This window comes from Lupinus angustifolius, chromosome LG11 (genome assembly GCF_001865875.1).
Source record: "Lupinus angustifolius cultivar Tanjil chromosome LG11, LupAngTanjil_v1.0, whole genome shotgun sequence".
Taxonomy (NCBI): Eukaryota; Viridiplantae; Streptophyta; class Magnoliopsida; order Fabales; family Fabaceae; genus Lupinus; species Lupinus angustifolius.
This window is the reverse complement of record NC_032019.1, coordinates 23,219,275-23,244,381: the sequence shown is the minus strand read 5'-3', so window position 1 is coordinate 23,244,381 and position 25,107 is coordinate 23,219,275. Positions and strand designations below refer to the sequence as shown.

General features: G+C 34.0%; 1 protein-coding gene across 2 annotated transcripts; it reads right to left on the bottom strand.

The window, feature by feature from the left end:
* On the bottom strand, nucleotides 7,340–11,801 carry LOC109359235 (RNA polymerase sigma factor sigF, chloroplastic). Of its 2 annotated transcripts, none has more exons than XM_019603822.1 (9): nucleotides 11,540–11,801; nucleotides 10,543–10,694; nucleotides 10,116–10,240; nucleotides 9,799–9,999; nucleotides 9,412–9,694; nucleotides 9,096–9,326; nucleotides 8,635–8,775; nucleotides 8,268–8,468; nucleotides 7,340–7,764 (listed from the first exon to the last, which is right to left on the bottom strand). In XM_019603822.1, exons 1-9 carry the CDS (start codon nucleotides 11,664–11,666, stop codon nucleotides 7,477–7,479), a joined length of 1,749 nt encoding a protein of 582 aa, XP_019459367.1. In that variant the 5' UTR covers nucleotides 11,667–11,801; the 3' UTR covers nucleotides 7,340–7,476. The 2 variants fall into 2 exon arrangements, with proteins under 2 accessions (XP_019459367.1, XP_019459368.1); XM_019603823.1 differs by having other exon boundaries at nucleotides 9,412–9,655.

Sequence of the window (25,107 nt, the reverse complement as noted above, 5' to 3'; positions counted from 1 at the left end):
GTTCTGCACTTTCTGTCGTAAATAGCTTCATATGGCGCCATGCCGATGCTCGAATGGAAATTGTTATTGTAGGTGAATTCTATCAAATGAAAGTAGTCCACCCAACTTCCAGAGTGTTCCAACACACATGCTCTCAGTAGGTCTTCCAAAAATTAAATAGTCCGTTCAGATTGGCCATCCGTCTACGGGTGGTAAGCAGAACTCATACTTAGTTTGGTTCCGAAAGCTGTTTGTAAACCATTCCAAAACTTCAAGGTGAAGCGCGGGTCTCTATTCGAGATGATATTTGTAGGAATACCATGCAATCAGACTATTTCTTTAATATACAACTGCACCAGACTCTCCAAAGAGTACTTTATGTTGATTGGTAGAAAGTGAGCCGTCTTCGTCAAACGATCCACAATTACTCAAATAGTGTCATAACCCTTCTGAGTTCATGGAAAACCGCTCACGAAGTCCATTGAAATGCTATCCCATTTCCATACAGGGATATCCAAGGGTTGAAGTTCTCTATCAGGTCGCTTGTGCTCAATTTTTGCTTTCTGACACACTAAGCAACGGGAGACATACTACTCTAATCGTAAGTTCATAACATTTACATCTTAATACTCGGATATTACAAAGCTTTGAGTTATTAAATGAAGTATGACTCAAAGCTTTGTATTCCAGGGTGATCCAGCGATGGTTCGTTGTGGTAGGGATGTTATTCCTCTATTTACGTGTTGACATAAGATCGGGTCCCACAAGAAGCATTCCTCTGGGAGATGTCTTAGGTTGGGCCGATCATATAAAATAATGATTAAAATATTTAATCGGCTAACCTCGGTTAGTTGCATACTCATTATAGATAATGAAGTAATGGAGAAGAAATTTATGGGAGACGAACGAGCCCCGAGATGTTGAGAGGGACGAGGATGGCGGTGGTTCGTCAGCAAAGTCTTGAGGGTGAATCTAGGTGAGACGAGTCCCTTGTATTCCTGGATGAGGTATTCTATTGGATCAGACAGTTCTCACAGCGCAAACTAGACGATCTCTGACAACCCCTCTTTGCAATGAGGATCAATGAGAGAGATGCCTAGAAATTGTTTGATATGACACCGTCCTGAAATGGGCAGTTCTTCGGAACAGATTGATCATATATCCTTGCGAGGAATAATTTTGGTGCGTTCAAATCGGCTTGTTATGGGACCTGTACTCTTGGTTATTTCCGAATAGTATATTGGGAGGATATTGGTGAAAGGATGGATGAAACAAGCATAACATTCATACATTGAGATTGTGGACTTTGATCCTCATAATATGAGATTATAACATCATTCATCATTGTGCATTTTTATATGTCATATATATATTGTGTTTATTATGTGTGTCTGTCTGGATGTGATATTCCGTGTAATCTCATGCCGTCAATGAGTAATATTCATTAGATGTCTTACTCCATCTTCTTTCTATTTGTCTTCTGTTCGCGTTGTTTAGATGGATTGTTCTACGAGGATTCGGAGTTACCGCTTCTCGATGTCCCAGGAGGGGGCATGGAGGATTGAGGGAGATGGATACACCTACATAAGCCCTTGCGACTTAGATCTGTGTAGGGTACTTTTTCATGTGCTGGATGTCTCAGCCTTTTGTGTAATTTCAATTTGGGCAAATATTTCTTCTGCCTTGTATTTCGTACAGATATTTTCCGTTATTAAATGAAGTATGATTCAAAATTATATTGAGTTATATTTTTATTATCTTTAGGTAATTGTGTTTTTGATTTTCCGCATTGTATGTTACTTAAAGTGATGTTCCAAAAAGGAAACGAATATAAGGAAATAAATTTTATATGACATCATTATTAAAAAAAATACTCATTTTTGAGCAAGATTTTTGGAGTAATTTTCGGGGCATTACAGCTAACCTCAACTAACCATTTTGTTCTTAGAAGTTGATCACTTGAGTTAGAACTAACACAATAATACAATCTCACATATTCACATACATTATTATTTAAATGATATAATATATTTCAACACATAGACATTGAATTTAAAAAAATGCTAAACAAAAATGTAGTTGTTAAAACATAGATGATAGTAATAATAGCGGCCCATAAGACTCAATTGTTTATAATCTGAAAATTCAATAAGTAATAATTAAAGATAATACTCATGTAGGTTACCACATTTTTAAATTGTTTTGAAGATAGTAATACAATATTAACTAGCATATGTACTAAATTCAAGAACCACTAATTCACAAAGTCTATTAAGTATAGACTTCACACAACTAACTAATACTTTAGACAATGTCTATTAGCCATAGACATTGAACTTTTAAAACAATGATAAACAAAAAATGTAGTTGTTAAAATAGAGATGATAGTAATACATTATTAGTAAGCCTCTGGAAACAAAAGAACCACAATTAACACTTACTATAAATTGTTATATTAACTTAGAATAAACATCATAATATTAATCTCCAAATAATGATCACCCACCAACAATGGACATGCAGAGAATCAACTTCGTCCATTAACTACAACATATTTGAAAGATATAAGATAGTCACACTAGCAAAATGTAAGTTTTTGAAACATAATGTAGTAATAGTAACAATTGATAATAAGTCATTAGTAATGCATTTTATAATATCAGAGACAATTTCATAGAGTATTAAAAATAAGTAGGTCATTAGAAATTTGTATCAAAAATATCATAAGAGGTCAATACAAATTTAACAACTTTAAAAGTAAAGAAATATTGAAGATCAAATTTTTAAGACAAAAAATGTGAAAGTACATCACTTCTGGGTAAGGAAGAAAATAACAAAATTCATCAAACAATAACCTTCGGAAGACCAATACAGATAACAAATATATATTTAATATATATTGAAACCACAAAAAGGAAGACAAATCACATTTAAAAGGCAAATATAACAAATATATATTCAAGATAAAAAAGTATTAAATTTCACATTTTTAAGGCCAAATATGTGAAAGTATCATCAGTGCTGGAAAAGGAAGAATATGACAAAAGTAATTAAACAATGACTTTTAGAAGACCAATGCATGTAATAAATATGTATTCAAGATCTCATCTTCAACCAAATGATAATATGAGGAACAACCACAAAATTAGCATGTAACAAATATAAAAAATATATATTGAAGCTAATCATATTTTAAAACAAAAAATATGAAAGTAGCATATAAAAAATATATATTGAAGACCAAAACGTATCAAAGTTCAATTTTTTAAGACCACAAATGTGAAAGAGACATCACTTCTGGAAAAGGAAGAAACCATGACCTTTAGAAGACCAATGCATGTAACAAATATGTATTGAAGATCACATTTTTAAGACAAAAATGTGAAAGTAGATCAGATATGGAAAAAGTAAGACGATGATCCACAAAAAGTGAGAAAAGATAAACTTTTTAACCCATGTTCAAAGATAAAACTTTCTCATCTTCAACAAAATAAATATGACGAACAACCACAAAATGTAAGAAATAAATATTCAAGATCACATTTTTAAGACAAAAAATGTGAAAGTAGATCGGATCTGAAAAAGTAAGATGAGATCCACAAAAAGTAAGAAATGAAAAACTTTTAAATGCATGTTCACAAAATCTCAGTTATCATACATCAAAGGTAAAACTTTTGGAAACACAACATTCGTGTTTCAAAGGTAAAACTTTTGGATACAAAATCTCAGTCAACATAGTTCAAATATAAAACTTTCTTATCTTTAAAAAAATAAATATGACGAATAACCATAAAAAGTAAGAAATAAATATTCAAGATCACATTATTAAGACAAAAAATGTGAAAGTAGATCGGATATAGAGAAAGTAAGATGACGATCCACAAAAATTAAGAAAGAAAGAACTTTTAAACGCATGTTTACAAAATCTCAATTAACATAGATCAAAGGTAAAACTTTTGGATACAAAATTTCACTGAACATAGTTCAAATATAAAACTTTCTCATCTTCAACAAAATAAATATGACGAACAACTACAAAAAGTAAGAAACAAATATTCAAGATCACATTTTTAAGACAAAAAATGTGAAAGTAGATCGGATCTGGAAAAAGTAAGATGACGATCCACAAAAATTAAGAAAGGAAGAACTTTTAAACGCATATTTACAAAATCTCAGTTAACATAGATCAAAGGTAAAACTTTTGGAAACACAACTTTCGTGTTTCAAAGGTAAAACTTTTGGATACAAAATCTCAGTGAACATAGTTCAAACATAAAATTTTCTCATATTCAACAAAATAAATATGTTGAACAACACAAAAGTAAGAAATAAATATTCAAGATCACATTTTTAATACAAAAAATGTGAAAGTAGATCGGATGTAAAAAAAGTAAGATGATGATTCAAAGAATTAAGAAAAGAAGAACTTTTAAACACATGTTTACAAAATCTCAATTAACATAGATCAAAGGTAAAACTTTTGGAAACACAACCTTCATGTTTCAAAGGTAAAACTTTTAGATACAAAATCTCAATGAACATAGTTCAAAGATAAAACTTTTAAAAACACATCATCCGTGTTTCAAAAAGTAGCAATAAAATAAAATAGCCACTTAACTTAAGTAGATGATTGATGAGGTATACAAAAAGCGAGATTTGAAGATGATTGAAGATATATGGGAAATAAGGAAGAAGAAGAATAAATGAATGTGTATAGGAAAGTGGGGTCTGAATAGGAGTTCAGACGTATAGAGAATAGGGAAGAAGAAACAAATGTGTATAGTTGGAAGTAATAATGCTGGAGTGGAAAAAACGTGGTAGCCAAGAATAATGAAACTGGCAAGATTTTAAATGTGTTAGAAATTTCAAAACACTTCAAATATGTCTTCTAATAGTAAACTTCTTGTCTTCAAATATGTCTTTCAAAAAACTTCTTGTCTATTACAGAAAAGAATTGGGTTTTATGTGTTTTTAATTGTTTATTATAGAAAACAAATGGGTTTTACAGTTTTACCCCCTAAAGTTCCAAGTGACAAGATTTAAAGATGTCCTCTATGGTAATAATAGTAGCTCTTTTTCATTCTTAAGAAAGATACATGTGACAATACAAGAAAGAGACACATGGAATACATAACATATAAACTAACATGAAAAAAAGTAAAATAGAAGGACTAAATTAAAAGAAAAATCGAGGGACCAAACTCATACAAAATTAAGGAACCAAATTATTATATTTGCCTTTCTTTAGCATCACATCACTTTAGTTTTCATTTTGCATTGCAATTCCTTAATTTTTTTTATAATTCTAAATATACCATCTTCTTCTCTAAACATTGTTTTTGAAAAAAATGTAGCCAATGCACAAGGAAGGGTAAGGCTCCTCTCCAAGCAAGTGCAATTTTTCCCTTTAATTTGAATGATAAATTTGTCTTATCATAATAAACATAAAAATATAAATGTATAAGCATATCCCATTCTTTTTTTGTTTTTAGCATCACTTGCCTCCTCTCCATTACCTGAGGGGAGTTTCATTCCACAAGGAACTAACCTAATGCAGTCTTAGATGTCGTTTTCGAGGAATTGAATCAATGTTTATGAGATTATAAAACAAACAATTTTATGGTTACAAGAAAGTCACCCTTTACATTGTTCTAACTTTATGTGCAACTTAGTACTTACTTCATTGTAATAGACAACTATATTTATGGATATAAGAATAGATAATACATAAATTTAATAAATGTTAAGTAGAAATTAAAGATAAATCAATATGCCACACAAGTTCACATCAGGTCTAAACAATGCAAGGATTGTGACTCTGTGTTAGTTTGGAATCTCTATTTCACAAACTGCACCAACTATGTTCACATGCATTATTACGCCTTAAAAGGTAATAAAAGTGAAAAACTACAGTTCCTCCTTTCCCTCTATATTTCCACACAAAGAGAAACCAGAGAATAGTTGAAAAAGTAAGACAAAATTTGGTGAAAAACTCATTTGGAACCATTTTTGGAAGCCAGAGAATAGTATTCACAATAATTGGTGGAGAAATAGTTCCTATAACCATTTTTACCTGAAAGAGAAGATCCAGGAGGTGTTGGATGTAGAAGTGCATAGGCAAAGCCTCTAGTATAATGGAGTTGAGGGGCCATGAGTTCATTGAAGACTATTAGGCAGTTCATAGAGATGCAACATTTATCCTTTGTGCCACTATGCTACTAAAACATGTGAAATTTCATGTTCTAGTCTAGTGAAGCACACTGGGGGAAAATGATTATGTGAGAATGAAAGAGACCTATATAGTGCGCGACCTGCATCGAAAAGTTGAGAAATATTTGGGGATTCCTCTTGAGCTTTGCACGCTTTATCTCAATGATGACGAGAAGGGGGACAACCATCCTCTTTGTGCTTATTATATCAATGACAATTCTGAGGTTAAGCTGTGTTCCAGTTCAACCTCGATGATTTGCAGGCCTCTCCCATTAGTAACGAAATTTTTTGCTAAAAATGAAAAAATTTCAACAAAGTGTGACGAAGATGATGGGTTAAATTTGCATTCCAACATAGGTTCCTCTTCATCAGCCTCAACTTTAGATTCCATGGTTGTTGAAATATATTGTGTTACTTTGCCTTAATATTTTATTAGACTAATAATTAGTTTAAACTCACTTAGTAATAGTCATTGTAAATTTAATTTTCATAATTAAAACATATGCAAAATAGATTAATTAATTAGGAGTTACTTAGAGTTAAGTATCTTGTATTTTGTATATAATAGGTTAGTAAATTTCTTTGTAATTCAACTCATTCAATATTCAAACCATTCACTCAATGGAAGAAATACACACTCTTTTTCTTTCTCATAGTTGATGTACCATATAGCACATCTCTAATGAAAATGGTAGGATGGTTTTGATATTAGCAGTTAACTTTGGCATGTATAGTACAGGAGTAGGATTTGGCCTGATTTTATGTGTGAATATATGAAAACGTTTGTTTATTAAAATTTGTCAAAGGAATGAAACCTATCAAAAACACTAGGATAAAGGGATCTAATGTTAATGCTATGAGACTAACCTAAATTAACTCCTATAGAGAGCACTAGGGGTGAAACGATTTAATGTTTAGTGCTATGGGGGCACTCCAAATCAATCAAAAGACTACAAATCCAGGTTAAACTAAAAAAACATTTATTTCATATCAAAAACATTATAAAAAACAAATAATTTATGGAAATTCAATATTTTTGCCTACATGTATTCTCCTATATATAAGCCTCACCCTTTAAATAATTCAATTTTCGTTTACCAACTTCCAGGCGTTAGGCGTGCTGTCTAATTCGTCCTAGACTATTGTTTGATTTTCCTTCAAAAGGTCGCTATAGTCCTGAAAATAATCTCTCCGCTTGTGGAATAAGGTTGCATACATTTAGCCTCCCTAAACCCCACTAAATGGGAGACTCATGCACTAGGCCACTCATAATGTAAAATGACTGAACTATACAAGCAAGTCTGTATAGGCATCAAGTCCTTGACGGGCAAGGCACTTCTTGAGCTTGTACAATGCTCGGGTCTCCAACTGACGCACTCTTTCCTTAGACAAACCAAATATCTCAGCAACTTCTGATAAAGATTTTGGTTCACCATCAACCATACCAAATCTTAGCTGAATTATCTTCCTTTCATTGGGGCGTAAGGTACGTAGCACATTGAGAACGTGCCGCCTCATAAGTTGTTTTTCAACATTCATATCTGGAGCCTCGATTGATTCATCTTCAGTAATCTCCTGCAATTATATGAAAAAAGTGGTTGATATTATTATGCGAGGAGCATTTGAAAAACTAAGCTGCTTAAGAAGTATAAGATATTGCTTTGGTAATTATTAGAAGGGAGTATGCTATGATTCTGTGGCTAATGTCATACTGAAAAAGTATGCAATGAGTAAGAAAATTCATCATTCTTCGTGCAGTAACCTACGTTTTCGACATTAGGAAGCTCAATAACCTCCAGCTGTTCCTAAACAATCTAAATATTGACACAACACTGGGTTTATCACTGTTTGACTTCATAGATCTAATATGGTATGTTTGTGTTGCCTTGTGACTTGGAGGTTATGGGTTCAAATCCTAGAAACAGCCTCTTTGCTTGCAAGGGTAAGGTTGTGTACATATACCCTCCACAAATTCTACTAGGTGGAAGCCTCGTGCATTGGGTCGCCATTTTTCACTTCGTAGATCTAAGATATTACATCATATCAGGTAGAAAACCACTTTCACTACTTTCTAATACCTGGAAAGTTGTCTCTTGGTCTGCCTGCACAGCTTGCTGCAAAGAATTTGGATATCTTGCAACAAATAGCAATTCGCCAATCTTGTCTTCTGTAATTCCTACTCTTCGAGCTAATTCTTCTTTCGTCGGGTGAAGATTTCCTTCTTGAATGTACAATTTCTTTGCCTCCATTACCTTTCCCAAAAGGCTATATACTGTCTCCTGGGATGATGGAAAAATAGAATCATTTGCGTTTTAAGTGACAAAGATATTTTAACAATATTAATGAAATGGCAACATCATTTTTTGTTCTCTTTCAACAACATAAAAAATTCATGAACACTGACACTTCAAATGTTGAAGCTTAAATTTGGACAGATAAATTTACCGGCAGACGAATTGTCTTGGAATGACGAAATATGGCTTTCCTTATTGCTTGCCTTATCCACAAGAATGAATAAGAACCAAATCGGCCACCGGCTTTGGGCTTAAACTTTTCTACACTCTTCATAAGACCTGTACTTCCCTCCTGCAACAACACCAGAAAAGAAATGTAAGATGTGTAGTTGCAAATTGTATTTGACATTACTAGAGAGTAAAGACAATGACTGCAAAACTGTTCAAAAGAAATTTAGACCCTTGAATCAATGTATATATTTTCCCTAATTTCTGATCCCACTCTAGCCAAACATTTATTTATGGGTTCCACGTTCAGATATAATGTAGACATATATGGTAATCAAGTAGTAATAAATAATAACTGTTCAAAAAGTTTAAACTAACCAGGCAATAAAATGTAAATAGTCTTCATTATGGGAGAAGGAAGATCATTAATTTGTCAATCGCTACCTGTACTAAATCCATAAGGCTCAGACCACGCCCCTGATAACTTTTAGCAATGTGGACGACCAAGCGCAAATTGGCTTGAATCAGCTTTTCTCTGCTTCTGTTACCAAAATCAAGCTTCGCTTGCAGCACTTGACAGCTAAGTCCTACCCCATCAGCCCATTCGGCTATAGTTGGTTCCCGTCCAAATTGAGATTGAAGCCTGGTTTTCACTTCTTCCAATCTCATTAAGTCCTATTACTTAGTCCACATTAAGGAAAAATAAGCACCTCATAGAGAAATTCATACATATTAGGAAATAAGGAATTCATGGTAACACCTGTATGTGTGCAACCAATTGAGTCTCTTCTTCAAATGTCAAAAGTTTCTTCGTTTCGGGACCCCACAGAAACAAGCGCAAGGGGTCATCTTGTTCAAACCCTTCATGTGTCTTCTTTTCTTCTTGTACAAGTACATCTTTTTTTCTTGCAATACAACTTTCTTCATCTTTAACTTTAGACTTTGATGTTTTCCTTTGTTTATATCTTCTCTCCAGAAGCCGTGTTGACCTCACAGTTTTTTTCCTTCCAATTGAAGAGTCAGCCAAACCAGTGGAGGCCGAACTGAACGAAATTTTTTATTTAAGCATTACATTCCATACAAATTAACCTATAAGCATGAAAAATATAGTAAGGATGTCGGAGTTGGCCAAGAAGTTAGAACTAACCCAAAAGGAAGTGAATCATCATCAGCTTTAATTGATTTCAAGTCTTCGGCTACCGAGGCTGCTTGTTTTGAGGATAACAAAACTTTTTTAGCTAGAGAAATTGTATCACATTGCACACTATCTGCAGGCCTCTCTGATTCAGCATTAACATTCTGTAGAGTTGAAGAAGCAGCAATTACCCCTTCTTGCGGAGAAGTCAATCTGCAATAAGACCATTTATGCACCTATAAGGAGACAACTCAGGATGGGCAAAAATGTCATATTAGCAATCGCTAACTGATTAAACTGACACGGAGGAACAATTTTATTTGTCCTACAAGTTCTGTAAGCCAGGCCAGAGATGCAATTGCCGCCTAAAGTCATGCACTAACTGGTCAGCACTGTCAGTGGTACTCTCTTCATAAACTGAAACCATTTCCATCTGCCTCGTATATAATATTTCCTTTAGTAAACAAAGGGAGATTATTAGATAGTGCGTCCATTATGTGAAGAAGTCGGAAAAATCTATAAGTTACAACCTAAGAAACCAGATGGTGCATTCCACAGCAAAAATAATGGGATCATGACATTTGACAAAACTACAGGTTGGTCTTAAAAGTTTTAATTCATGAAGAATAGAACAAGAATAAACCCTCAATGAATTCTAATTAATTTGACATTAAAGCAACAAATAGGAAGGATTACATTATGCAGAATTAAAGAAGCCTAAGTTTGATGAAGTCGGCATATCAACAAAATTTGAACCTGGGATATCTTATCTTCCTTATACATGTGCAGTGCAGGTCTATATTCATCAGGCTGCTCTTGTAAAAGAACTGAGGTGAGAGAATTCTGTACTGAACAACCGCAAGACCAAGACACGCCTGCAGGGGCAGCTTGTTCGCGAATTATCAAAACTGCAGATGCATATACATGTAACATATTTTCAAATCAGACTATTGGGTAGGTGAAGGGGGAACACACACTATTTAATCCCAAGAGTAAATTTATGTGAAGACTAAGTAAATGACAATCCAAAAGTTAGCAAAATGAATCATTTAAACACTTGGAAATTAAACTGGCCTAGAAAAGTAATTAGCTTATGGGATTTTTCAATGTATCTTGATACATTACTGAAAAGTGATTTTCCACCCATACCATGTTTATCTCTAAGAGCGTGAGCTTGACACAACGGTAAGATTGTTACTTAGTTACCATGAGGTCATAGGTTCAATTCAAATATCCTAGAAACAGCCTCTCCGCTTGCAGGACTAAGGCTGTGTACATCTACATTTCTTATACTTCCTTAAGAGTCTTGTGCCGCCCACATTAAAACTGAAGTATTTTCTGCTAGAAAGATAATACTAACTGTTTGTTTTTTAGCAAATTACATTGATGTCCCTCGAGGTTTCACTTAATTATGAAATTACATCAACCTCCATACACTGAACATCCTTTCAAGGTTTATGTTGCAATTAAACTTGCTCTTTGAGGTTTGTGTTGTTATTTAACTTACACCTTTTACAACGAAAACAAAAGAGTGTCGAGTATAATTAAGTCAAACCGGACTTATTTCTTTACTAAGCAGAAAATTTGATGCAGACTACGGGGTAAGAAAAACAAAGCCAATTATAATCTTACTTCTAGAATACCTGACACTAAATGCTAAGAAACACAAATAAAAACAAAATAAACGGAATGCATAACTTATACTCAAAGTGGAAGGTATATAGTAACTTAATTACAATACATAACAGTGTACCTGAAGTAAAAGAAGGTGAAGATGATAGAATACTGTTCCCATGTTGAGTTCTCTGAGAAAACGGTGGAGATGAACAAAACATAGTCTTCACTGATTCCATGGTTGAAATATTATAGTACCCTAACATTAAACAAGTTTACAAGTAGTAGTAATAAGATGCGGTGTATTCATTTTCATTGGGTAGAAGATATGTGTAGTTTGGTTTCATGTTCGGGTAATGATAAGATAGATATAGATAGAGCTAAAAGCAAATGGCTTGTAGCTTATTTCAGACCTCAAATTTCTATTTTATTACGACAATGTATTTTGATGTTTTTTTAAACATTATGCATGCGTATGTGATGATTAATGAATTGATGCCCAAAGGGCCAATGCCCAGTGTTTTTTTATTGGGCTTGATACCCAATGTTTTTTGGGCTTGATGCCCAATGTTTTTTGTTTGGGTTATACTTTCCGGCTTCGTTTTTTCATTTTGGACCCAAATAGATTTAAAAATTCCAAAATGTTCTTCACTTTTTCCTTCTCTTTAGAATCTATTTGACACTCATAGACATATTTGTTGGAATGTGTTTTTATACATTCCGACAACAAGTATCTATCAGAACGTATATTTACATTCAAATAGATGTTTGTGGATATTAGGGTTGGCAACGAGGCCATGACATAAGGTCATCCATACTCACACTACTTTTAGATATTTGTGGGTAACGAATATTTGTGGATACCTAATAAGTTTTCAGTTTTGATTATTATATATTTAACAATTTTTTTTGAGCACTTTTTCTAGAAGCCAACTTTGATATTGTGTTTCATTAATTAGTTTTTTTTTTGTTTTAAATTAAGAGTTATATTTTAGGCCAATTTTCAGTTTATTTGATAATGTGGTTATTATAATTATACTGGTAAAAGTAGAAATACAGCGTTATAAATTGGTTGATGGTATAGTTATAACATAGTTTTAAATTGGTTGATGGTATAATTTACGAGAAAAACTTGTATGAAGATACATATAATACGTCACATTTGAAGATAAATATATTTTATGGTTTTTGATGTTATCATTTAAGATTAAATTTAATTAAAATTAAAATATTAATGTATTTGTCAAGATCTTATTGATTGTCTCTACATGATTTTGTCTCCATACACGTCTTTCTCATAATTTAATCATTGTGAATCACAATTAAATCATTTAGAATGTTATATTGTACAAAATTAGAAATATTTTTTATGATAACAACTAAAACGTTAAGGTCTCTTCCTTCTTCTAAAAGAAAACACAAAAATAAAAAAATTGCAATAGTTATTAGTGATCACAATTAAATTAAGAGTAATTAATTATTAGTATTTTGTATTTCCTTCTAGAAATAGTAGTTAGTTAGCTTGTTGATTTAGTAGTTTCAACAAACTTATTGTATAAGTTAATGTATAGTGTAATTGATGATAATAATCATTGATCAATTTCTAGCTTAACAATTCCTCCAAGCTCTCTTACATCCTCTCTCTTTTCATTCCTCTTTCTTAAACTGTTATCATCTTCTTCTTCATCTTTTCACCTTCATTCTCTTCAATATTGGTGAGCAAAAACTTTCACATGATATATGAGCTTCTTCATTGAACAGACTCTACTACAAATCTAATGTGCTATGATTTCTTTTTCTCCTTGTTAAGGTTTTGTGTTTTCATCCTCTTTCTCTTTCAATTTCTTGAGAATTTGCGATTCTGCAATTCTACAATTTGTGATTCTACTATTCAAGATTCTATGATTTTGTTGAAGTTGTGAATTTTAGCTGAAATTGAACTAGAATTAAAGAAATGTTGCAAATGTGATGAATCCGATTCAGGATTTTACTTCTTCTTTCTTCCTTCATCCTAACGAAAATCTTGGAGCTGCCTTAGTTTCAAATCTACTAAATGGAAATAATTATCACTCGTGGTCTTGTGCAATGGCTGTTAGGTATCAGCAGACAGAACACACCTAGAAGGGGTTGAATAGGTGTCGTGGTTACCAATTACCACTTTTTGCACCGAAGCCCTATTTTGGAAAAAGCCCTAGTTAATCGATTAACACTCTGTCTTAATCGATTAACTCACAGAAAATAGTAAGTTGGAGAATGACTTATTGCTCAGCCACTCACCGATAATCAGATACAGATAAAACAAATATACTTGAACATAATTAAACTCAATATATCGAAGTTACAGTATCCAAATTATCAGCTAAAATTAGGCAATACTACAACTTGAAATATAAAGAGATTAAGGATAGAAAAAGCCCGCAATGATGAATTTTATCCTGATTCGTTTGCAGGTCCACTTGCAAACTACATTCAGGCCTCCCATTCTTATCTCGGGATATTTTCTTCACTAATATTGAAACGAATGTATTGTTACATGCACACTTCCAATACACAAACTTAGATGCTCCCTTATGGAATCCAAGATCCCACTTTCTTAGTTTGACTCACCTAATCGCCTAAGAAAACCTTTCTTATGATCTAGCCCCAGCCAAGAAAACGTTCTAAACTCAAGACCTCTAAGTCTTGGTGAAGACTCACTGAGTCTCTTTGGTGGTACGACACTAAGAGACGACTTCCCTTGTTACAACACAAAAACAGTACAAAAAATAGTGTATTATCAAGCACAATGTAGCTCAAAATATCATAATTAAAACTCGGCTAAAAACCCTATACAAGACTCACAAGTAAACATGAATATGTATGAGCTAATTGATGTGCAAAAATAGAGAACTTCTATCCTAGAATTCTTCTAAAGAAATGCAAGAATCATGCAAGAAAAGATAGCAAAGGTTAACACATTAATCTCATGCAATTAGAACACAATTAAACCCTAAACATGATATTATCTCTCACTATCTCACAATGCATTTATCTCTGCCTAAAATGACACAAATGAGCATGAAAAATATGCAACTAGCAATTCTAAAAAAATGATGTATAATGCAAGACCTAAAAACATAGTTTATATAGAAAACCTTTCTGAGACCCAATTAATCGATTAAGTGCCCTTTTAATCGATTAACGAGCTGTTGAGAATAACTGTTTTCAGGTTTCCAATTATCTGTTAAAACCGAATTCACGTTAATCAATTAACACCTTCCTTAATCGATTAACTGATATATTTTTCAGCTAAATGGTAAAATGGTAAACTACCTATATATTATGCTTATCAACTATGCATGTTTTACCAATATATTATGCCTAAGATGCACATATAACATGTATGATTAATGCATGAACATATAATAATCTAGATGGCATGTCTCATGTAAATGATTTGAATATCTTTAAGACTTGTGAGAATTGCACCTAGGTTTACCTAACCTAGACTCAATATCTAAGACACACATCTAAGACTCTAAAAGTGACTCTTGTAAGAACCTAGTCTAGATATGAGATCCTTGAGTCCATGGCATGTTAATTTGTTGAGTCATATTCAAGCTTTCTATAAGTCCTTGTCTTCATCAAAACATAGACAATCTAATAGTGCAACACTTTGACACTTTGCACTTTCAATGGCTATGTTATTGAAAATGAAAAATAAATTGCAATTCATTGATGGATTGTTGCCAAAACCTCTAGTTGATGATCCTATGTCCATAGCTTGGGATAGATGTAACACTTTTGTTCTCTCTTGGCTAATATTGTCCATGGATTCCACTTTTGTGCAAATTGTAATATGGGTGGAGACTGCTTTTTGAAATTTGGCATGATCTTCGTGAAAGATACTACTAGGGAGATGTCTATCGTATTTCAGAATTACTTACTGAAATTCACACCTACAAACAAGGTAACCTTTCGATTGGATCTTATTTCACTCATATCAAAGGTTTGTGGCAAGAGTTAGATAACTTCAGGCATATTCCTTTTTGCTCCTGCATCAACAAGTGTGAGTGTGGTTATACGGTTAAATCATATAGAGAAAACGATTATGTTATATGCTTCCTCAAGGGTCTCAATGAATAATATGAGAGTGTTAGGTCACAGATTATGTTAATGGATCATTTGCCAACAATAAATAAGGTGTTCTCTTTGCTAGTTCAACAAGAGAGGCATCTAAATATGCACATAACTGAACCAAAAATGTTAATTGGTGCAACTAATCATGGAAACATCTCTAAGAATGGAAGTAATTCCTATATGTCCAATAAAGGAAGAGGCAAAGGAATAAGTTATCAAGCACAATCTAGTACAATCCAATATGGACAGGGAAGATGAAATAGTGTTTTATGAAGATATCTTGGAGGCAGAGGTACAAAGATCTGTACATTTTGTAACAAGTCGGGTCACACAATTGACCATTGCTATAAGAAACATGATTTTCCTCCCAATTATTAGAGAACTGTGAGTACTTTCACAGTTGAAGGTAGTCAATAAGAGTATAAGGTTACTAGCAATAGAACAAAAGATGAATTTGCCACTAAAGAGAAAGATTCAATGATGCAGTTCACCCCTGAGCAACATAGAACTTTGCTTTCTATTATCCAACAAACATCCTTGCAACAGAGCCATGCCACCAATCAATTGAGCACTATTCCTGATGATTCCGATCTTAAACATACCTCAAATACTCAAACTAGAGGTAATGTTTATATCTTTTCATTTTAGCTGAATCTATTCATTAGATTTTAGATATGGGGGTTATTGATCATATGTATTACACTATGTCAAACTTCCATAGTTTCAAACAGATTAAACTTATTCATGTCACCTTACCTAATGTGAGTCAAGTGTCTGCTAATATTTCTAGCACTATCATGTTTTCTAGTAGTCTGTACCTCACTGATGTCTTGTAAATTCATTTTTCCATTATAATCTTATATTTGTTTCCAAGTTGACACATATCATTCCATGTAAACTAATCTTTGAAAACAACATTTGTCATGTCTAGGAGATCTTCTCTTTGAAGATGATTGGCATAGCTGAGCTCAAAGATGACCTTTGTGCAATGATTGCATCTCCTATGTCTATGCAAAAGTCTTCTAATTGTACTATGTCATTTATTTCTTGTCGTAACACTGTTAATTCCTTTCCAAAATATAATTATAATGTTTGGCATAGTAGATTGGGGCATCCCTCACATCAAAAATTACTTGTAATGCAATAGGATTTTCCTTTTATTCAATGCAATAAGACTTTTGATCCATGTCATATATGTCACCTGGCAAAACAGAAAAGTTACCCTATAGTGAAAGTGTTTCTAAATCTTTACATTTGTTTGACTTAATTCACATGGATATTTTAGGTTCCGTTTCCACACCTAGTACATCCGGTCATAGGTATTTCTTTACCATAGTTGAGGACAAATCTAGGTTCACTTGGATATACTTCTTAAGGCTCAAATCAGAAGTGTCACAATTGGTTAAGTCATTTGTTTCTCTAGGTCATACACAATTTGGCCTTAAGATGAAGTCAGTTAGGACTGATAATGAGAAGGAATTTAGTATCCATGACTTCTATGTTTCACATGGGTTGAGACGCCCCAACAAAATGGTGTAGTTGAAAGAAAACACCAACATACCCTAGGGGTAGCAATGGCACTCATATTCTAATCTAGCATTCCACATTGCTTATGGAATTATACAATGTCTAATGCCATTCATCTGATTAATAGGTAGTCTTCTCTCTATTTGTCTCAACAATCCCCTTATAGAGTGCTTTATGGTCAATTTCCTAAGGTTTTTGATCTAAAGATATTTGGTTGTTTGGCTTATGTCTCCACTCTCACTACCCACAGAACAAAGTTGGATCATAGATCTAGAAGATGTATTTTTCTAAGCTTAAAACATGGAGTAAAATAATACATATTGCTTGATCTACAATCTCATGAAATTTTCTTGTCTAGAAATATGATTTTCTATGAACATATGTTTCCCTTCCTGGAAGATACTTATACATAGAGTCAATCCTATTTTCAAAATTCTCAATTTCCTATTGTTTTCTCTCTGTCCAGTCTTGACCATAATTCCAATTATCCTTTTCAAGATATTGCTATTACTCATACTTCTCATCATATTAATGAAGAGTCTGTAACAGTTAGTTACATCGTTCCCACACAAGTGTCTACCTCTGTGTGACCATCCACATAATCCTCAAGTCATGTTGTTCCTTCAACTAGTTCTCCTAGTCATGCCACTTTTAGATATTCTTCTGGAGTTAGATCCAAACCAAAATACGTACAAGACTACCATTGTAATTTTTTAAAGATCAGTGAGTCATCTGCAACTGATGCCTTGTGTACAATGATAAAATACTCTTCGTCTAAGAGTTTGTTTTACTCTAACTTGTCTCCCAAACACAAACATTTTTGTTTTGCTATTTCTTCTGTCATTGAGCCTACTCATTACGGTGATGCAATTAAGGATGATTTTTGGAAACAAGCCATTAAAAAGGAGCTTAATGCTCTAGAAAAGAATGACACTTGGCTTCTCATTAATCTTCCTGACAACAAGAATACCATTGGATGTAAATGAGTTTTCAAGGTTAAACATAGAGCAGATGGCTCTATTGAAAGATACAAAGTCAGGTTGGTTGCCAAAGGGTTTTGACAAACTGATGGTATAGATTATTTATAGACTTTTAGTCTTGCAGTCAAGATGACTAACATTTGCATCAATTAGATGTCAATACAACCTTTCTACATTATGAGGTAAATGAAGAGGTATACATGAAGGTCCCCCATGGCCTAGAAATAAAGTCCTATGATCTTGTATGCAAGCTACAAAAGTCTCTATATGGACTTAAACATGCTAGTAGACATTGGCATGTCAAGCTTACTAGTATGCTCATACAATCTGGTTATTGTAGATCCTTCTCTGATCATTCTATGTATATCAAGTTTCATTCACCTCACTTCACTGCCATACTAGTTTATGTTGATGATTTAGTATTCACAGGTAGTGATATTGAGGATATCATTCACATGAAGTCACTATTGGATTCCAAGTTTAGCATTAAAGACCTTGGTCCATTGAAATATTTTTTGGGGATGGAGATTGCAAGGACTTCAAAAGTCATACATCTCTATCAAAGGAAATACATATTGGATCTTCTTCAAGAATCATGTCTACTTGCGGCTAAGCCTTGTTCCACTCCTATGGACTATAGAAGCAAGCTTATTCACTCTCAATTTGGTACACCTTTAAAGGACTCCACTTCATACAGAAGATTAATGGGAAAGCTCATTTATCTCACTCATACTCGACCTGATTATTCTTTTATTGTCAGACATCTTAGTTAGTTTGTAGCTAATCCTACAAACCTTCATTTTCCAGCAGCCATCAGGATCCTCGAGTAGTTAAAGGGTTCTATCACTAATGGCATTTAATTTCCTGTAGACAGTGATCTTCAAGTGCAAAGTTACACATATTCTAATTGGGTAGGATGCCCTGATACCAGAAAGCCATTTTCTAGGTATTGTTTCTTCATTGGTTTTTCCCTAGTTTCCTAGAACAGCAAGAAACAAAAGACAATATCTCATTCTTCTGTAGAAGCAGAATAACTAGCCATGTCTTGGGCAGCATGTGAAGCTCAATGACTCGTTAATTTGATGCAAGAACTTGGCATCAATCACACTAATTTGATTAAATTATATTGTGATAACCAGTCAGCAATGCATATAGCAGCCAATCCTGTTTTCACGAAAGAACCAAACACATAGAGGTGGACTATTACTCCATTAGAGAAAGGGTTCAATCAAAGTAATGACAATATCTAGGGGGTCCCTTTGTCTTGGGATCGTTTTTAGCTTGAAATTAGGGGTTTTAAATATAGCAATTAGGTTTTGGGATTATTTAGGCTTTTAGGTCACTTTTTGGTTGTTTTATGTGTAGTAAATTAAGGGGAATTGAGAGATAAGGCTAGGTTCTTGATTTAGGGTGTGTGTTTAGGGTTTTTGGATGTTGTAGGGCGGAAAGGTTTCAACTTGGTAGGTTAATCTAGGGTTTGAGGAGTTTGAGATTAAAGTTCTTGGCTTTATGTGTGTAGGGTAGATTTTGTGGCTATTTGATACGGGGAATGTGTGTGGGATTAGTTTAAGGCTGGAATATATGAATTAGGGCTTGATTGGTTTTGGTTGGAATATGGAATGTAGGATATTGATCCCGGTTTGGCTGTACGAAAGTTTATGGATGAAGATGAATAATGGAATGAGTGGATTATGAAGTGTATGATCACGGTTTGATCTGAAAATATGTGAAGGGGTTTATATTGTGCGTGAGGTACTTGTGAAGGTGGAAAAGGTTGAAGGGTGAGGCGCCACAAGTAAGGATACTTGATAAGCCAAGTGAAGTCTGCCACAAGCTAGGAAGCTTGATAAGAACACATAAATGGTGGCCACATCCAACCTAGGGTTTTAGGAGTTGAGTCTTCATGGATCAAAGACCACCTTTTTGAATTGTTGGAACCAACTCTCCACATATTCATCATTGGTTATACCCTTGATGAATAATCCAACAATAAGACAAACACCCATGATCTTTGTTCGTAAAAAAAAACGGGCATCTTTAAAAAATAATGTAAGAGTTGAGTCTTCATGGCTTGTCCTCATTACATCCATAGGAACAACTTGACCGATGTAAAAGTCAGCCTCTCATAAGGGTGGATGATCAGGTGCTTCTTCCTTAAGGAAGAATACTTCAATGTCTTGCAAAAAAATTTGAACAAAACCAAGCAAAGACTTGTTAGTGCTAAAAAGACATTTCCACCCTAAAGTGGGGTAGGGGCTGTTTTGGACCTAAAGTATCCCCAACCTTACTTTTTTTGTTAGGAAGTTTCCATCCTCTTCATTAATCTTCCTCTTTTTCCCAAGGACTCTTTTCTCCTCATTTTTATTTTCACTCTCAATTTTGTACAACTTTTCCTTTCTCTCTTCCTCAATTTTATTTTTCAAAATCTTCTAATTCTCAATCACTTGTGCAGGAGATAAGGGACATAACACCATATTTTGATTTTGGTGAACAAAGGTGTATTTGTTTGAGAATCCATCATGGATGGTTCTCTTGTCCATTTTCCATGGATGACCCAAACATATATGGTTGGCCTCCATGTGAACCACATCATAAAGAACTACATCTTCGTATTTCTCTATTGAAAAGGGAACCTCCACTTGCTGGTTCATAATTATCTCCCCAATATCACTTAACCATTGTAGTTGGTAAGGAGTGGGATGTGGTCTAGTCGCAAGGTTTAGTTTTAAAACTAACCATGTTGGTACTGCCAACATCAATAATGAATAGGTAGACCCTTTCTCGGATCAAACACCTACAGTGGAAAATGTTGGTCCTTTGGTTGGCCTCCTCGGCTATGACTTGGCTTTCAAGCTAAAAGTTAGATCTAATGACCACTTGATGACAACCTCTGTGGGTGTCTTTGTTTTGGGATCGTTTTTAGCTTTAAATTACGGGTTTTAAATATAGGAATTCGGTTTTGGAATTATTTAGGCTTTTAGGTCACTTTTTGGTTATTTTATATATAGTAAACTAAGGGGAAATGAGGTATATGACTAGGGTCTCGATTTAGGGTTTTGGATGTTGAAAGGTGGAAAGGTATCGACTTGGTAGGTTAATCTAGGGTTTGAGATTAAAGGTCTTGGATTTATGTGGTAGGATAGATTTTGTGGCTGTTTGATTTGGGGAATGTGTGTGGAATTAGTTTAAGGCTTAAATATATGAATTAGGGCTTGATTGGTTTTGGTAGGAATATGGAATGTAGGGTGTTGATCTTGGTTTGGCTGTATGGAAGTTTATGGATGAAAATGAATAAGGGAATGACTGGATTATGAAGTGTATGATCACGGTTTGATATGGAAAAATATGTGAAGGGATTAATGTTGTGCGTGACGCACTTGTGAAGGTGGAAAAGGTTGAAGGGTGAGGCGCCACAAGTAAGGATATTTGATAAGCCATTTGAAGTCTGCATACCATATAGATTTTAAAATTTTGTAGGTTGAATATTCATAATATCATGCATTAGCATATGTTTCATATTTCATCTATCCTTTACTTTGTTATATGTGTTGTCTGCCTGCTTTAAATAAAAAAGTATGCATGAATGATGATTGTTGATCTGTGACCCCATTGAAGAAAAAAACTTTTGATAAAATAATAACATGGAACACATTATATTTGACAATCATAAACAAATTTAATTCAAGCTAAATCTTTGAGTTATAAAATTTGCATGAATCAGGGTCACTCTGGTGATTGCAATATAAATCTTTGAGTTATATTTGACAATCACACATCACTTCAAATGGAAGCTTCCAGTCTGGTGATTGCAATATTGGTGTAACGACCAATGCCTCCTTCAACCTGCAAAACGATTCTAGACAAGTAACACTAAAATCTAATGCATTATCTTTCATTAAAAAGTCAGAAAGGGGTTTCGCAATTTTTTGAAAAATATTTTATGAATCTGCGGTAATATCCTGCATGGCCTATGAAACTCCTAACACCTTTTATGTTAATTGGTTATGGCATATTTTCTATTACTACAATTTTTGCCTTGTCCACCTCTATCCCCTTTCCTAAAATTAAATGCCCCAACACAATACTCTCGCACATCATGAAGTCACATTTTCCAAATTTAATATAAGATTCACTTCCTCATATCTCTGCAATATTTTTGTCAAATTTGTTATACAATCATCAAATGAAAGTCCATAAATAGAAAAATCATCCATAAAAACTTGCATTATGTTTTCTATAAAATTAGAAAATATTGCAGTCATGCATCTTTGAAAAGTGGATGGGGCATTACATAGCCTAAAAGACATTCTCCTATAGGCAAAGGTGCCATAAGGACATGTGAAAGTAGTTTTCTGTTGGTCTTCAGGGTGAATGGAGATTTGATGAAATCTCGAGTACCCATCTAAATAACAGAAATATTCATATGTAGCAAGCCTTTCAAGCATTTGATCAATGAATGGGAGAGGGAAGTGATCTTTCCTAGTGGTTGTATTTAATTTTCTATAATCAATGCATATTCTCCAACCTATGATTGTTCTAGTTGGTATTAATTCATTTTTCACAACAGTCAATCCTCCCTTTTTAGGAACCACATGAACTGGGCTCACCCATTCCCTATCAGATATAGGATATATTACCCCAACATCTAAAAGTTTTAGCACTTCTTTCCTAATCACTTCTTTCATGTTAGGATTTAGTCGCCTATGGTTTTCAATTGAAGTTTTATGGTTAGGATCCATGAAAATTCTATGCAAGCAAAAAGAAGGGTTTATGCCCTTTATATCATCTTACGTGTATCCTAAATTACCTTCCCATGCATTCTCAGGACCCTTAGCAATTTTTTAGTTTTCAGTTTATTTAACTTAGAATTAACAACAACTGGATTAGATGAATTGGGTCCAAGAAATTCATACATGAGGGTGGAGGGGAGTGTTTTTAATTCAACCTTAGGTGTTTTCCCCTCCTCTCAGTCTTTAGATTTGGGCATTAACTTCAAGTTTACATCTTGCGGTTTGTGAGGAATTGATCGGCTTGCATTCAGAAATTCAATAATATCAGCCACTTCCTCGTCAACATCCAAAATGTCACCATCTACCATGCATCTCTGCAAGGGATCTTTAGATTGCACTCTAGTTATTTCCTCTTTCACAACTTGGTTCAGCATATCAACTCTGTAACATGAGTCCTCAAGAAAAGGTTGTTTAATAGATTTAGTAATATCAAATTCAACTTTTTCATCCCCTATGCTTAGGGAAAGTTTTCCATTTTTTACATCAATTATAGCACTAGAGGTAGCTAAAAAGGGTACACCTAATATGATTGGGATTTGTGAGTCCTCTTCCATATCTAGTATTACAAAATCTGCTGTAATGAAAAATTTCCCAACTTTAATAGGAACATCCTCCAAGATGCCTATAGGGAATTTAACTGATCTGTCCGCTAATTGATGTGATATAGTAGTGGGGTTTATTTCACCCACTTCCAATTTTTTGCACACGGATAAAGGCATGAGACTCACACTTGCCCCCAAGTCACATAAGGCATGATCAAAACTAGTATTTCTAATTAAACATGGGATAGAAAAACTAGCAGGATCATTTAATTTAGGAGGTAATTTATATTGAATTAAAGCACTACACTCCTCAGTTATAGCAATTGTTTCATAATCCTCTAGTCTTCTTTTTTTAGATAAAATATCCTTAAGAAATTTTGTGTATGCAGGCATCTCCTGTAGTGTCTCGGTGAAGGGCAAGCTAATATATAATTTCTTAAGAATATCCAAAGATTTCCTTCTTTTTTTTCTTCTAATTTTGCCTTTGCTAATCTTTGGGGTAAAAGGAACTGGTGGTACATATGGTGGCGGGGCTACATACTTAGACACCTTTTCAAAATTTTGCTCCCCTTCAGGGGGTTGTGTCTTAGTATGTTCCTCTTCCACTTGTGCATTTTTCCTAATTTGAGGAATATTACTTAGTTCCTTTCCACTCCTTAATTTGACAAGTTTACAATGTTCGTTATTTGGATTTTTTTTCTGACTGTCCTGGAAACATTATTGTTTGCCTATTATGATTACTAGCTTGTTGGGCAATTTATGTTTACAACATTTTACCATGGATGGTCAGGTTTTCTATTTTAGAATTCAAGTCATTGAGCATGTTTGAAATTTTTTTATTAATCATGACTTGGCCTTCATGAAATTTATTTTGCTTAGCAAACATTTTTTCTTGACCCTCCTTTAATGTTTTAAGAGTATGATCAATATGAGAAGATTGTATTTGTGAAAACCTTGTTGGAGGTTTCCTATTACTTGGTCCATCCTGGTGTTGATGATTCAGAGTGTTGTTGCTCCTCCAAGAAAGGTTGAGATTGTTCTGCCTGTATGGTGGGTTGAATTGTAGTCCACTCTTGTCCTTGTAGTCATAGTAGTTGCACAATTTAGGTTGTTCATTGACTAATGCTCCATGTTCAGTGAAGTATTTACATTCAGACCACTCATGACCTTTTGCTCCACACCCATCATATATTGCATTAGACCCAATAGCTTTAGCATGATATTTTTCTAGCTTTCCAAACCTTTGAGAAAGGTTCTCCAGCGTGGAAATTACCTGCTCCATCTGATTGCATGAATATTATGCACCAGAGTCTCTTCTTGGATGCTCCTCTCATTTGCCCATTGGTGATGATTGGAAACCACATACTCTATGATCTTTGAAGCATCATCAATTTCTTTGCACATAAAGACACCATTTGCTGAAGAGTCCAACAATTATTGTGATGGCAAGTCTAGTCCACTGTAGAAGTTCTGAACCAGCACCCAATGTGGAATACCATGATGAGGGCAAGCTTCAGTCAACTCATTTAATCTTTCCCAAGCTTCAGGAATTGACTCTTCATCCTTTTGACTGAAGTTCTGGATGGGGTGCCTATAGTGCACAGTTTTGGAAGGAGGAAAGTATTTGTTGAGAAACGCCTCCTCCAAAGTTTGTCATGTTGCTTGAATTTCAGCATTTTCATTCCTTAGCCACATCTTAGCTCTATCTCTAAGGGAATATGAGAACATGCAGAGATGAATAGCATTTTT